At 44.9% G+C, this 15,927-nt stretch overlaps 1 protein-coding gene across 1 annotated transcript in view; it reads right to left on the bottom strand.

Moving 5' to 3' along the window:
* The window catches only part of EXOC4 (exocyst complex component 4), a 380,738-nt gene that overhangs the window by 28,239 nt on the left and 336,572 nt on the right, over positions 1 to 15,927 (bottom strand). The window contains exons 15-17 of the mRNA XM_082238790.1: positions 7,346 to 7,484; positions 2,966 to 3,144; positions 2,154 to 2,313 (exon numbers count right to left, since the gene is read on the bottom strand). Coding sequence (XP_082094916.1) covers positions 2,154 to 2,313; positions 2,966 to 3,144; positions 7,346 to 7,484 — 478 coding nt within the window. The remainder of the gene's footprint in view (positions 1 to 2,153; positions 2,314 to 2,965; positions 3,145 to 7,345; positions 7,485 to 15,927) is intronic.

Genomic DNA, 15,927 nt, shown 5'->3' with positions numbered 1-15,927 from the left:
GAAAAGCAATGACAAACCTAGACAGCATCTTAAAAAGCAGAGACATCACCTTGCCAACAAAGGTCCGTATAGTTCAAGCTCTGGTTTTCCCAGCAGTGAGGTATGGAAGTTAGAGCTGGACCATAAAGAAGGCTGATTGCCAAAGAATGGATGCTTTTGAATTCTGCTGCTGGAGGAGACTCTTGAGAGTCCCATGGACTGCAAGAAGATCAAACTGACCCATTCTGAAGGAAATCAGCCCCGAGTGCTCACTGGAAGGACAGATCCTGAAGCTGAGGCTCCAGGACTTTGGCCACCTCATGAGAAGAGAAGACTCCCTGGAAAAGACCCTGATGTTGGGAAAGATGGAGGGCACAAGGAGAAGGGGACGACAGAGGACGAGATGGTGGGACAGTGTTCTCGAAGCTACCAGCATGAGTTTGACCAAATGCGGGAGGCAGTGGAAGACAGGAGTGCCTGGCGTGCTCTGGTCCAGGGGGTCACAAAGAGTCGGACATGACTAAACGACTAAACAACAACAACAGAACGTATTGGACTCCTCAGCAGTAAGCAGTGCTGGGCCTGAGAGGTGCATGGGAGATCGACTTGGAGAGGTGGAAGCTACCGGGTGAGAGCTGGGAGGGTTCACTCTTCTGTGTGTGGGGTAAGAGACAACATAGAATTGTGACAGAGGCTGGGCTTTCATTCCCTTTCTCGTCTTCTGTTCTTTTCATTATTCTTTGTAATTCTTCCTTTTTTCACATTTTTCTTCTCTAGCTTAGTTTGGCTTTGATTGCATTTTATGCCAAAAACTTTTAATTAAAATTTATATTATTTTTTAAAAGGCACGGAATTCCGAAGAGTAGGGCTCCTCTGACCGGGGTTAGCTAGGAGAAGTGTGGCCTACCCTGTGCAAAGGGGGAATATGGAAGCACCAACAGTGCTTACTGTGAGCAGAACCTCATTTGTGTGGCAGCTGAAGAGATGAGCCACAGCCCATCCAGTGGGGCATACAGGGCTGATGATGAGAAAGCATGTGAATGTGGTGCTGTTGCTTTTTCCTGACGCCCTGGCATTCGTAAGGCCGGGCCACGGCAGGAGGCAGTGCAGGGTGGTGACCAACATGGGGATAACGTGTAGAGCGGATGACCCAGCAAGTGTCGCCCTCCATGCCCCAAACACTGTCTGTTCATTGCCTTGGCTCGTTCCGCTGCCAACCTTCTCTTGCACTTGGGTCTCTGATATGGGTGCCAGTTGCTGTCAGCACATGTTCGCGTCCTGTGCCGCCTGCCAAAAACCTGCGCTAATTTAGTTAACATTTCAAGTTGTGTGTGTGTGTGTTTTAAATCATTTAAAAAGGAAATGATTGAATTTGAGAATTATATTCCGGAGAGAATTGGTAATGGAGCCCCCCTCTCTGCCTCGGGGTTTTGTAATTTCCCCATGTCAATGTTATTATGAATAGGCTAACTCAATAATGAGATCATTCCCCATATGAGAATCCAAATAATTGAAGCTCACCAGCGGACTTTGTTCCCCCTAAATCTGCTCAAGTCAGACTTCTTCACCCATCTAATTCGGTCTCGGGGAAGGAAAAAAGGGGACAAAAGACTGTGAGCTTCCCCTTCCATTATTGGTGGATTATGCCGAGTCCAAGGCACGGGGGGACAGACACAAAAGCTTTTTCTGCTCGGTCCAGACAGGCATTTTGATTCCTGACCCCAAAAATATCCTTATGAATATTTCATACATTCAGCTGTCCATTGCTGAAATAACTAATGCCAAGATTAAAGAGACAATCGGCCAGAGAGAGGCAGCCTGCACTTCTCCTATCTGTTTGCAAAATCAATGCAATCCTTCTGGTGGTGATGGGGGTGGGCAGGGGGGCTGTTGATGCTTGCTTTCATTAACCTGGGCACCAGTCCATGGCCCACACTGAATTACAGTGGAATTGTGTCTGGAAAAGTCATCCAGGCCAAACTCTTGCCCTAAGGCTGGATTTGTGACAAAACAGCATCCACACTGCATGCTAATGATCATGGGGCCACCGTGTCAAAATCCAACTGAAGTGAGGTCTTTCTACATGCAAAACATGCCCTCAGACATTGAGCCCATCCTCCTTTACTAAACTTTTGCAGTCCACGTTTTGGAGGCAGCACCAGTTCCCCTCTCACCTTGCAAAGTCTAGGTCCGCTTCCCGTGACATGGTGATGTTGGTCAGGTTCTGTTGAAGGATAAAGATGTTTCGGCACATCTTCTTGATGCCAGATTCACTGATGCGCTTGAAGTACTGGGCCCCGTTTATGAGAATACAGGAAATCAAGTGGCCCAAACCTGGATGGAGCAGGAAAGATAAGGAAAATTTCACATATAGGTGACCGGTAAGAAGAAAGGATTAAGACAGAAAGATAAAATCAGCAAAACAGTAACTTAGGAAACAACTTGATTCTGCTTAATGAGGCACATCAAACAGGCAACATTTTGCCCTTTTCCTGGGTCCCATTTATTTCAGGGCACTCACAAAAGCTTTCCAACATATGTCCGTAGCACAGAATTTGTGCAACCTTTTAGTTTTGGCTGCCCTGCCTGATGAAATGCAAGGGGGAAGAGCTCAAGGTGGTGAACGTGGTTCTTTCCGCTCCCCATTTAACCTCCACAACCTACTCTGTGAGGTAGGTTAGGTTGAGAGGCAGTAACTAGCCCAAGGTCACCAAGTGATCTTCATGGCTGAGTGGAGATTTGAACCCTGGTCTCCCAGGTCCTAGTCTAACATACTAACCGGGGCACTCACATGCTTGCTCGTTCTCATGAAGTCATATATTGGCTTAGCAACAAGACTCATGTCTTTAACCCAAGACAGCCTGCAATTCCATATATGGACTCACTAAGGCCTGATTTCACCCAGAAAATGGAACTCTCCCCCATACCACCCGCTTGCTGAACTGAATGGGTGTCCTCATCCCCAAATCACTGGAAAGCAAATGACCTTCAAAGATATACTGGAACTTGTGCTGCTGAAGACTGGCACTCATGGCTTCTTCAACGAAGCTGATGTCCTTATTGAGTCGCACCACCAGGGGGTCATAATCCATGCTCTCCACATTGGCAACAATGGCGTAATTTCCTTGCTTAGTCAAGGGGATCAGATAGTGGAAGCAGTGAACCCTGCAAAACAGAAGGCAATGATAGCTGTGAAACAAGGCAATGATAGCCGTCATACTACTTAATCAGAGAAAATATTTAGCTTAATCAACAGCTGCCAAGACCCAATGGTTGAGTGTACATTTGCATGTGGGGAAATCCAAGTCATCCATGGATCCCTTGGACAAGACATGGGGAATCTATGGATGTGCCAAACATCATATCGCCTTCTTTATACTGAAGAAGATAGTAGCACTGGGTGGTAATCAATGCTAGTCCTACCCAGAGTAGACTTGGGTTCATTATTTTCAATGGGTGTACTGTGAGTAGGACTCAGTTTGAAAACCATCCATTATTCTTGTTGCTCCAAGGTAGGGGAGAATTAAGGCCTGGGCCAAGAAGAAACGTCAACTACATCTTTTCCTGAACACATTAGTCTTATGCAATGGCATCTGGGGTGTGGGATATGGGATAGCGATTTTTTGTTTTTTCTCTAAAACCTGGCTAGTATTCATCTTCACCACAAAGTAAGACATGTAGTCTTGACTACTTATTGGAATCTTCCCGGTATGTAGCTATAGAATTATGATTGTGGTATTTTATATATCACATCTATCTCCTGTGCCTCACAAACCCATTTCCCTCTCCTCCTTTGCACTATTTCTGACCGAAAACTGCCCTGCCCCAAACCGGAAGTCTGAAGCGGTAGAGTCCAGGAAAGGTGGCACCACTTGATTCTACTGAATATGCAAACAGGCCTGGGCTGTGTCCAAAGACGGGGAGCTCTTAAGACTCAGAGATATAGAATTAAGAAGAAGTCGGTTGTGCTTCCTTCCCCATGGCTTCAGGAGAGCATCCAAAGAGCATCTGAACTGAACTGTACAAAAGGCAAATTTTGTAAAGTGTGTCAATTACATACATTTATGCTAATGGGCCCGATTTCCATAATGCAGTCCAATTGCAGATTATGGGGTTTGTGGTTGCCTTGATTGCTTGAATAAGACAGCTCTGAAGGCAAGGACTTAAAGCTGGAGGAGGCAGAGAACTGGCAAGCAGACACTCAGAAGAAGCTGCCACAGCCCCTCCCAGACCATCTGGCCACCAGTCTAGGGTGCCACAGATCAGTGGCAGGAGCGGGAGTTGGAGCTACAGGGGGCAGAAGGCCAGGATGCTAGTATTTATACTTTGCTGATCCAGAGGCTTCATACTGCTAGCCAATCTCAGAGGCTGCTGTTGCAAACCCCTATTTCCTTTCTGCTCCTAGAATAGGCTCTGAAGCTCATTATCCTGTTGAGGTGAAGAAGACATGATATTTGGTTTCAGCTTTGTATTCAGAACCTCCTGGTTCAAACACTGGAGTCCCTGATGCTCCCGCCTTGCAAGGCACAATGTGCAGTGCCCTGTGCAGGCCTAGAACTATGGAGATAGTTTTTGGGCACTGATGTGGGTGAGGTCCTACCATATGGAGGGGGGCTGGACAGGGTGGCCACCTGGGTTGTCCAACTGTAGGCCGAGCTAGCTGTGATGCTGTCACCCAGTTGACCAACCAAGAGCTAGCCATGAGAATGCTGGCTCTGTAGCCCTCGTCACCTTCTCTCTGAAGCACATTTCTTCAAACACATCTAAGCAGGTCAGCAGCACAACCATGAGCCAGGGTTCTCCCTTAACCCATGGTGTGAAACCTATAATTTCACATTCTGGTTAAACAGGGGGACCCCGTTAACAGCAGTTAATCACAGAGGTGGCAAACTGCTTATGCCAAGGGTGAGAAGGAATTGGTCAAGGGAGGGACCACTTGCTACTAAGGCTACTTCATTAAGCCGCAGTTAAGACAGAGACCCAATTGCATCCATGCCATCCCATGGCATGGCTGGTTGAAAAACGTAATGAAGTGCAAAAGACAAATCACGAAGTTGTCGCCCCCAGAATCTCCCCTGTCTCTGTGCTGACATGTTAGTGTTGACCTTGATGCAACTTTGGCATTAAGGTTTTCTGAAAACATTGCTGATTGCACAGCAGGGAGGTTGATTTTTGCAAAATGCTTTTTCGGGATTGTTAACTGTGATCCGTGGCTGGTGCCAAATCACTAACCCCCCACCCAAGGGCAGACCTTTTATTTATTGAAACTGCCTGATAAAGGTGACATTCTCAAAATAAAGTGACAACGTAGTATTTTCCCTTTAAAGTTCAAATAGGTGAATAATAATAATAATAATAGGGGAAGAATCCTGGTAGGTGATTTCTGCTTTAAATGTAACCACCATTTCAGCCTGTCATTTCCCGCCCCCCTGTGGGGAAAATACATATAAAGGCCTGTGCTGATTAGATACAGCGCAAGTTGTCACAGGTAAAATGCCAAACGTTCCTTTTCTTTTGGCTCTCCCGACATAGTATATGCTGGTTCAGCAAATACGTCCTTTGGAGGCATTTCAAATGAAATCCTCAAGTGGTGACACAGGAGTCTGAAGTGATAACCAGGCTAATGAGAGCTTGGGGGATGTGGAACAAGCATTTGTAGGTCAGCGCTGGACCTGCCTACTGAAGCCTCAGATTCTGGAGGCATGCTCTATTTTTATGCACTCCCTTCCGTTCTACATCCTCATGCCAGAGGTGTCCTTCTGAAACACGTGAGCAAAAGCGGGTTGGAGAACAGGAGCCGCCGAATTAGCCGCGGTGAGGAAGAGACGTTGAAACAATGACCAATCTTTTTTCTTTCATTTTTAAATCTTTGACATTTTAAGGCGACTGAAGGATGCTTTGACTAGAGCATTGGCAGGGTATATATTAAACCTTTGCCCCCATGAAGGGTTCTCATCCCCCTGCCCATCTGGAATTCTCCCCACCCTCAAACCCAACTGCTTTCTTAGAGATAAAACATCATTTTAAAAGCTTGATTTTTTAAAAAAATGAACTAATGAGGTTCCTTCTAGAATCATCAACAGAGTCTAGTAGCACTTTGAAGGCTAACCAATTTATTCTGGCAAATGTGTTCATGAACCAGAGACCACTTTGCTGCACTTCATAAATCTGAGGAAGTGGTGTCCGGTCCATAAAAGCTTCTGCTCCGATAGCTTTGTTGGTCACAAGACCATTTGCAGTTTTTGCTGCAACAGACTAACATCCCTCTGGAAATTCTTCCAGCATCAGAACGCTATGGGATTTCAGTTTAAGCCCAGCTCCCTTATTACAATAAAGAAATAGCCAGCCCATGGTGATGAGAAAATGTCAGATAAAAGCACAAAACTTTGGTTGAATGGTTATTTTTTGTTGTATTTTAACATTTTGCTGGAAGCCGGCCAGAGTGGCTGGGGAAACCCAGCCAGATGGGCGGGGTATAAAGAATAAATTATTATTATTATTGTTTGAGCCCAACTACTTACACTCAAAGACAACACTCTGATCCACTGTACCACACTAACCACTCCCCCCTCATAGACTGGAAAGTTCATTTCTTAAAGGAACTAGTTCAACATGTCCCAAGAGGAATTAATTCCAGTTCACATTTGTCCCTTTACAAAACAAGCTAGTTTCGTTCACACAGTTCAAGTTCATCCAAATGATCATCAGCAGAGGAGCAACCTTTTAGCGTTAAGAATGTAATAAACTGCTTTGCTGAGGTATAAGATAAATTTAAAAGTTTTAAGAAAACATCAAAACACACACATAGTGAAATGTGAACTGTCAATATTTCCTCTAATAATTGTGATAATTAAGCTTAAAGGTCCAAAGAATCTGAAGAGTACAAAAACACATGTAAGTAAATTAGCTTGAAGATGAACTAGGAATCATTCAAAGTTGCACACCAAAATGAACTTAATTCGTGTCCAGTTCACCAAGCCATTATGGGAACTACTTCATTCCAAGCACTGGCCCTCAAAAACAACTAATGGCACAGAGAGTCAGAAACATTCGCTGCTGTGAAATGGAAGCCCCTGGCCTCAGTCACGGAGTCAGCCTTAGAGAAGCTTCTGGATTCTGGTTTCCCTTGTACGATTGCTTTATGGATCCTCATGCAAGTGTGATACATCTTGAAAAAGTATCCCTAAAGTCCAATGGAGACTGGTGTCCATTGGGACCAGTCAAGGAAAAGTCCAACAATCTTAGGCAGAGCCAGGTAATTTTTTTCCTCCGACACCAATTCCTCCTCCCTGTTGAGTTCTGCAAAGGCAGTAGTGAGACTGAAGGAGGCACACACTGGCCTCTGTATAACCAGCTGAATACATACCTAACTTCTAAGTGCAGAACCAGCAAGCAGCGGTCAGCCATTTCCTGGAAGGATCGGGCCAGCTCAGTGAGGGTTTGCATGATCTGCTCAGACACTGGAGGGAGATCCATGTTGGCATGTCCATCTTGGCCAGGTGACACTGCAGATGAAAGAGAAAGTGGGATGCGATGACTGCCCAGGACATTCCATCACAGCACCTGTGCCATCTCAGTTGGCATCTACTGAACTGTCAGCCCAGTTAGGGGAGGAAAAGCCACATGGACTAAGCTCTTGAAGTAGATGTTGAGTCAACGTTCCTAGGCAACAGACTGGGCCCTTGAAATCTTATTTGCTTCCAATGATGTGGCTCCAAAATGCCTCCCAGCAGAGCAATTCTCGGTGGTGAACAGCCATGGAGGATTGAAGCAGCTGAAGCACCAGGCTGAGAGGAAAGGCAGTGTAGCATTAAAAAAGAAAAAAAGGAAAGCTTCCATGGCAAGGCTAGTTTATGGACTCTTCAGAGAGTTCACTGAAATGCCTATCATATTTATTTATTTAGTCATTCAATTTATGAGCCACCCAATAAAAATATTCTCTATGCAAAAAACATATTTACTACCATAAATACGAGGGCTACAGTCTCATGGAACTCTTGAACATCCCCACATGAGTTGACTGATCTTGGTTATCTCTTGTGACCCAAGGACAGAAGAATGAAATCCTCCCCTGGAGACTCAAAGACTCCCTCAAGTCAATTATTTTTATCAGACACTTTCATTGCACCATGTTGCCTTTTCTTGCAACAATGAGGGCTAGAAAAATGCTCTGTTTAAGGAACATACACACAAGATTGCCAAGACTGCACACAATTTTCCCCAACTACAAGGATTGCTTATCATTCCATGTTTCCATCCAGCAAGTAGTTTAGGGGTCCGCTATTTTATCTAATAGGACTGATTTGGGAGGTGGGCCATTCCTTTCTTGACAGCTCAAAACGCTTTTACAATAACCTGTCTTGACAAACAGAGGAATCATTCATTCTGGCAAAGTGAAGGGGGTTGGGGTGGTGGTGGAAATTAAGTCATTTGCACTGGTTGTCACCAGCGATTTCAATCATTTTGTTACACGAAAGAATGGCAGCGCCTCTTGAAATACTGACTCCTGCAAATCAATGCATGCAAACGACAAGAGCTCAGGAACAGGAAACAGGACTTGAGGTGTTCCTGAAGCATACTGCTTTGTAGCAAATCAAGGCCCATTGTGAAAGACCACGGACCACTTCCTGATTGAACAGAATGTCAGGGAAGACTTTTGAATGGTTTAATCGCAGTGGGAAGAAAACCAGTTTGTGGTTTCAGATTCTGGCTTGGTTGCAGCGCAACATGAAGCGTGTGAGTTTTTAAAAGTATAACATGTCATCTTGTACATGCACACAAATTGTTCTCTGGAATCCCCCCGACACAGTTCTGAAACTCACAATAAGAGAAAGCCAGCATTTGAGAAGGAAGTTGTACTATAGCTGAGAGAGCTCTCGGCTACAGCTCTGATAACAGACAATCTACATTCATATAATATTCCAGCAGTCTCCATACATTCTGGAGCAAAAAGCAAAGTACCCCCTCTGCAATCCCCTGAATCCTGTTCCCTTCGCTTTGACACATTTCTTATGTTGAAGACCAACTATCAATCAATCAATCAATCAATCAATCCATCTTCACTGACAACAGCAACATGCACCTCAGTACCCAAATACCAGTGTTTGGGTCCAGGGGCTTCTGGAAAGATTTGGGCTGGGTGAATACTGCAACAGCACTCTGACATCTATTGCAGCTTCCCAGAGTTTTCCAAGCCCAAATCAAGGTGCCATTTTTAACTTACAAAGCTCTGTAAGGTTGGTGGTGATGAGAAGCAAGATTTTTCAAGTGTGGCATCCTAACCTTGGTGCTTTCTTGCCAGACTAATTACCTGATGACATCTTTATTCTCTTTCTGGTGCCAGATGAAAACCTTTCTGTCCACCCCAGGCCTTTTGGTCTTTCAGCTCTCCAGCTGGTGACTTTCTGCCTCCGCTCCGTACTGGTTTTAATTGACTGCAACAGTTTGCTTGTTTATTTTTTTATTGATTTTTAATTTTATTTTATTGTAAGCTGCTCTGAGACCCCAATCTGCTTTGGATCTGTTCCGTGTTGTTCAGCTTTGGGTGGGAAAATAGAAATCACATCTCCTCCTTTTTCTGCTGGGCAATCAGTTGGAAAACTAAGGTCATGAGGGAGGGAGGAAACCTGCTAAAGTTCAGAGATGTAGGCCCAGGTGCTACCACGTTAATTTATTTTACCTTTTTAAAAAAGAAAAAAAAGAAAAATACTAGAAAAGCCACACTTTTCCCCTCCCCTCATGAAGTAAAAAGAGAGCAATAGGATTTTAAATTGTTTATTGTGGGGCGGGGGCGGAAAGAACAATTGAGAAATCAGCAGGCAGCCCCAATAGTCTAATTCATCCGCTTATATACCTGCTCTCACAGCTGGAACTCAGAGAAGAAGGTTGACCCCTGTTGAAGAACTCTATTTACTTTAATATCCCCTTTCCCAAATCACTGTGATTGGAGTGGCCTAATAAAATACAGTGGTACCTCAGGTTAAGTACTTAATTCGTTCTGGAGGTCCGTACTTAACCTGAAACTGTTCTTAACCTGAAGCGCCATTTTAGCTAATGGGGCCTCCTGCTGCTGCCGCGCCGCCGGAGACCAATTTCTGTTCTCATCCTGAAGCAAAGTTCTTAACCTGAAGCACTATTTCTGGGTTAGCGGAGTCTGTAACCTGAAGCATATGTAACCTGAAGCATATGTAACCTGAGGTACCACAGTAATGCGCTGTCATTAAAAGCTAGACCTGTCTATCAAAACAATCCCCACCCCTTCCCTCTTGAAAAAGAATTAGTTTCAGTCAGCTGGATTTTGCAACGGGGGCGGGGGGGGGAGAAAGAAATGCAGCGGAGGTAGGAGGAGAAAAGCCATTTTTTAAAACGTTTTTGTAAAAACCAAGGCCATGAAGTGACTGAAAAGCTTAGGAGGTCTCTCATCTGCCTTGAGAAACCTTGTTAATGGTGCAAACTGACTTAGGAACGTGAGATAATTATTCAAAAAACACTCTTGTTAGTCAAGGCACACACAGAGCCAATACATACCCCTAACAAATAATGAATTACATTCTGGCAAGCCCCTCTATGTCTCAACTTAATTTCCTAATTTCGGGTGTTCTCTCCCGTTCTGTTGCATCCATATGCCCATGGGAAGTACAGCAGCAGCCCTCAATTGCTTCCTGCAACTATGAAAAGCTGCATCCTCAAAGAATCGCCCAAACCTAAACCTCTTCCAAAGTCTGCTGGTGCTGTTGATTCCAGTACCCACCAACGCAACGGCATGTTCCAGGAACACCTCTCTCTTCCAGCCAACTCCTCAGTTCTACCATTAAAAATAGCTGAATGGGGTGGTATTCAATGCTAGTCTTGATCACGGTAGACCTACTGAAGTTAAAGAGAACCAGGCAGAAGGCCTTTTCGGTAGTGGTGCCCACCCTGTGGATCACCATCCTATCAGATGACAAACAGATACACAGCTATATGTCCTTTAGAAGACATCTGAAGGCAGTCCTGTATGGAAAGCTTTTAATGTTTTATTTTCTTTTTATATTTTGCTGGAAGCCACCTAGAGTAGCTGGGGCAACCCAGTCAGATGGGCAAAGACGAAGAAGAAGAAGAAGAAGAAGAAGAAGAAGAAGAAGAAGAAGAAGAAGAAGGGGCTGTGACTAACTTAGTTTCATCAATTGCAGTAAGTCTACTCTCAGTAGTTGAATACTACCCATTGGTCTACATAATTGGTATGCATGCCAAAGCCACAAATCCCTTTCTCTTGGAGCGCGGAGGGTCTCTGACTTGTGTGGTTAATATTGTTATAGTTTTTATGAGGAAAGGTAATTACAACTGCTTTGCGGGGGTCAGGGGACTGGAAATCAATGTATCCACGAGCGGGATTTTGCTGAGAAACTTTTGTCGTTACTATATAGGTAGGGCCTGAGATGAATAGCTAGGATGCCAGCCACATCCTCTTTCAGAATACGCCATTCTAGTCCTTCTCTCCCCCCCTTCAATTTCCCACTCCCCTTCCATCAGGCTTTCATGACCACTGAGCACATTCAGCCCTCATTAATCTGTTTTGGGTTCCCCCTTCCTCTGCTTAGGTTGCTTCCTCCTAACTTTGCTTTGGTACTTCCGGGATTCTCCCGAGCTGGCGGAAACTTTTCTCTTGTATGGGGGCTTATGTCATTTTGGCTGCATAAGGATTAACACTCAACAGAACTAAGTTCACTATACATATATAGGATTTCACCCTGTCCTTCCTCTAGGGAGCTTAGGACAGTGTACATGGTCCCCACTTCTATCCCCACCCTGTGAGAAAGAGAAAGGGGCTGCTCCCAAGGTCACCTTTGTGCCAAGGTGTGGCTATGCACCTGGATTCTCAACCTGTGGGTCCCCAGATGTTGTTGGACTACAACTCCCATCATCCCTGAGCTCTGGCCTTGCTAGCTGGCTCTCTCGCTCTCCTGCAGAAAGTTTGTGTGTGTGTGTGTGTGTGTGTGTGAGAGAGAGAGAGAGAGAGAGAGAGAGAGAGAGAGAGACTGACTCCAGGTGTTGCAGGAGGCAGATAAAATGTTTACAACAGAGAAAGCTGTTCCCCTTCCAGCACTGAGAGTAGGAGCCCATAAATCTCTGCAGCTAAGTACAGCAGGTTGAAACGTTTAAGGTGAGGGAGAGAGGCAGAGCAGCTGAGCCGGAAAGGCACAAGGATCTCATTTGAGATGAGTGGCGATAAGGCAGGCCAGGGCGGCGCCCCCCATCCGTTCAGTAAACACTAATGATTGGGCGAGTGCCGACTGTCACTGGTGATAAAGAGCCGGCTAAACACTCTATTAGTTTTTCATTTTGCGAATTAATGTTCTTTATGGCGTGTGTACACTCGTCGGCTAATGAATTGTCTCGTTAGAACTGCCTGGGGTGCTCCTCAGCCGCCTCTGCTGGCAGGCATAAATTTCACAAGGAAATTAGCACTTTTTAAAAAGGCAATAACTCCGTGAAAAAGTGGCTTGCTTTCTGCCCATTTCTGCATATATACAGCCCCAAGAAAGGGTTTATTGCGAGGGAGTGGGGTAAGGAGAAGAGTAAAGTTTGAAAGGGGGGAGAGAGAGAGAGAGAGAGAGAGAGAGAGAGAGAGAGAGAGAGGAATAGGACTCATATCAATCTGTATACTGTGATCTAAGGTTGGAAAAACGGAATGGTTCCCTAGAAAGGCTTGAAATACAAATGAATCCTTGAAGAAATTATTATTAATAGTAGTAGTAGTAGTAGTAGTAGTAGTAGTAGTAATACCCTGTCCATCTGGCTGGATTTCCCCAGCCACTCTGGGCAGCTCCCAAAAGAACACCAACAATAATAAAAAAGCAACAACATCAAACATTAAAAACTTCCCTAAGCAGGGCTGCCTTCGGATGTCTTCTAAAAGTCAGATAGTTGTTTATTTTGTTGACATCTGAAAGGAGGGCATTCCACAGGGCGGGCGCCACTACCGAGAGTCAAGGGAACCAATGCATAGGAATAGCTACTCGTATCCTGCTTCCAAATCCGGAGAGTTGCATGGGAGTGTAGAATCATATAATTCTACGACACTAAAGCATAAGAACATCAGAAGGGACCTGCAGGTGTTGTTGTTTAGTTGTTTAGTCGTGACCGACTCTTCATGACCCCCTGGACCAGAGCACACCAGGCACTCCTGTCTTCCACTGCCTCCCACAGTTTGGTCAGACTCCTGTTTGTGGCTTCGAGAACACTGTCCAACCATCTCGTCCTCTGTCGTCCCCTTCTCCTTGTGCCCTCCATCTTTCCCAACATCAGGGTCTTTTCCAGGGAGTCTTCTCTTCTCATGAGGTGGCCAAAGTATTGGAGCCTCAGCTTCACGATCTGTCCTCCCAGTGAGCACTCAGGGCTGATTTCCTTAAGAATGGATACGTTTGATCTTCTTGCAGTCCATGGGCCTCTCAAGAGTTTCCTCCAGCACCATAATTCAAAAGCATCAATTCTTCGGCGATCAGCCTTCTTTATGGTCCAGCTCTCACTTCCATATATCACTACTGGGAAAACCATGGCTTTAACTATACGGACCTTTGTTAGTAAGGTGATGTCTCTGCTTTTTAAGATGCTGTCTAGGTTTGTCATTGCTTTTCTCCCAAGAAGCAGGCGTCTTTTAATTTCATGACTGCTGTCACCATCTGCAGTGATCATGGAGCCCAAGAAAGTAAAATCTCTCACTGCCTCCATTTCTTCCCCTTCTATTTGCCAGGAGGTGATGGGACCAGTGGCCATGATCTTAGTTTTTTCGATGTTGAGCTTCAGACCATATTTTGCGCTTTCCTCTTTCACCCTCATTAAAAGGTTCTTTAATTCCTCCTCACTTTCTGCCATCAAGGTTGTGTCATCTGCATATCTGAGGTTGTTGATATTTCTTCCGGCAATCTTAATTCCGGCTTGGGATTCATCCAGCCCAGCCTTTCGCATGATGAATTCTGCATATAAGTTAAATAAGCAGGGAGACAATATACAGCCTTGCCGTACTCCTTTCCCAATTTTGAACCAATCAGTTGTTCCATATCCAGTTCTAACTGTAGCTTCTTGTCCCGCATAGAGATTTCTCAGGAGACAGATGAGGTGATCAGGCACTCCCATTTCTTTAAGAACTTGCCATAGTTTGCTGTGGTCGACACAGTCAAAGGATTTTGCATAGTCAATGAAGCAGAAGTAGATGTCTTTCTGGAACTCTCTAGCTTTCTCCATAATCCAGCGCATGTTTGCAATTTGGTCTCTGGTTCCTCTGCCCCTTCGAAATCCAGCTTGCACTTCTGGGAGTTCTCGGTCCACATACTGCTTAAGCCTGCCTTGTAGAATTTTAAGCATAACCTTGCTAGCGTGTGAAATGAGTGCAATTGTGTGGTAGTTGGAGCATTCTTTGGCACTTCCCTTCTTTGGGATTGGGATGTAGACTGATCTTCTCCAATCCTCTGGCCACTGCTGAGTTTTCCAAATTTTCTGGCAAATTTACCTGGACCTGTAGGTAGATCAGGCCAAAGGCCCGTCTCACAGTGGCCAACTAGCTGCCTCCAGGAACCCAAACGCAGTAGCTATCAACCCACTTGTTATTCACATAAATTGATACTTTCTCGGACGGCGGGAGGAGAACAAGTTATCCTGGCTAGTAGCCATCAACAGTCTTATTCTCTATGAATCCTTATCCCCTGTCTTAAGTTTGTAAATTGACACCAATTTTAACGTGCAGCATCTAAGTTGCAGCTGCAGTCTCTCAAGTTGGAGATGACTTTGTTTAACCCCCTACCTTGTTTCACTTACTATGAAGTCTCCACTGAGAGGGGACTTTGCTCCCTTTCTCTCCCTCATTAGATCTTTTATTAATACATAATTTGGTTTAGAGCCAGAATTACAAATTCTTTAGTGTCTGCCTGACCTCAGACAGCAGTAGCCAGTCTTAATGAATGTTGGTGTTTCATTACTGCAATAAGTGTAGATTTTAAGAGAAGTTTTATGCGTCTCCCTGCCGCACCGCAATGTAAGTCAGCTATTAGTATTTTAAACTAATATATTTCAAGTGCTTTTCTTTTCCATGGACACCACGGACTGACCCAGAGCTCTCACAGGCAGACGATAAATCTTACAAGTATCTCCCAAATATACGTTCGGTTTACTTGGACCTCCATATTTAGCTAAAAGCCATGAGCAGGTTCATCCAGCTCCTCTCCATTTTAACTGTTTATCCTGGAGGGCCAAACTACACATTGTCATAAATATATGGCTGACACTGACCCACATTTGCTGTGTCTCCTGAGAAATGCTTATAGACTACCTTGTTGCAATCAGCTTTCTCTCCTCACCCCCAGTTCCACTTCAGAGGCTGCCTCTTGTGGGGACTCAGCTGGGAGAGAAAACTGTTGAACACAATGGCATCAAATTGTGCATTTTCTTCACTCGAATGTTACCAAGGGGATGGCAGAGGTGCTTATGGTGATATCTGATTTGGCCCAGAATCATACAAAGGGAATGGCCTTTCGCTGCATCATCTTTTGATGCAGTGTCACATGATGAAGATCGCATCTGATGTGAGTCTTGTGGGACAAACGCCCTGCTTGCCCTGACACACTACAGCCTCAAAAGACTGAGGCTGCCCAGCACTTTGAAGACTTATCTGCTGTGAGTTCCGTGGGGCCTTTTCTGCTGTGCCTCCCATCTGTGGAATGCTCTCTCCAAGGAGGCTTATCTGACGCCTTCATTTTATACCCTTAGGTACCAGGCAAAAATGTTCCCTTTTAACCAGGTCTTTGGCTGATTGACATCTGATACCCTTTTAAATTTGTTGTGGAATTGGGGGGGGGTATTGGGTTATTGTTGTTGTACCCTTTCAAATTTGTTGTGGAATGGGGGGTTATTGGGTTGTTGTTGTTGTTGTTGTTGTTGTTATGTATTCTGTGTTTTTTACATTGTAATTTTATG

This window comes from Podarcis vaucheri, assembly GCF_965113315.1.
Source record: "Podarcis vaucheri genome assembly, chromosome: 10".
Classification (NCBI taxonomy): domain Eukaryota; kingdom Metazoa; phylum Chordata; class Lepidosauria; order Squamata; family Lacertidae; genus Podarcis; species Podarcis vaucheri.
This window is presented reverse-complemented; position numbering and strand designations above follow the sequence as displayed.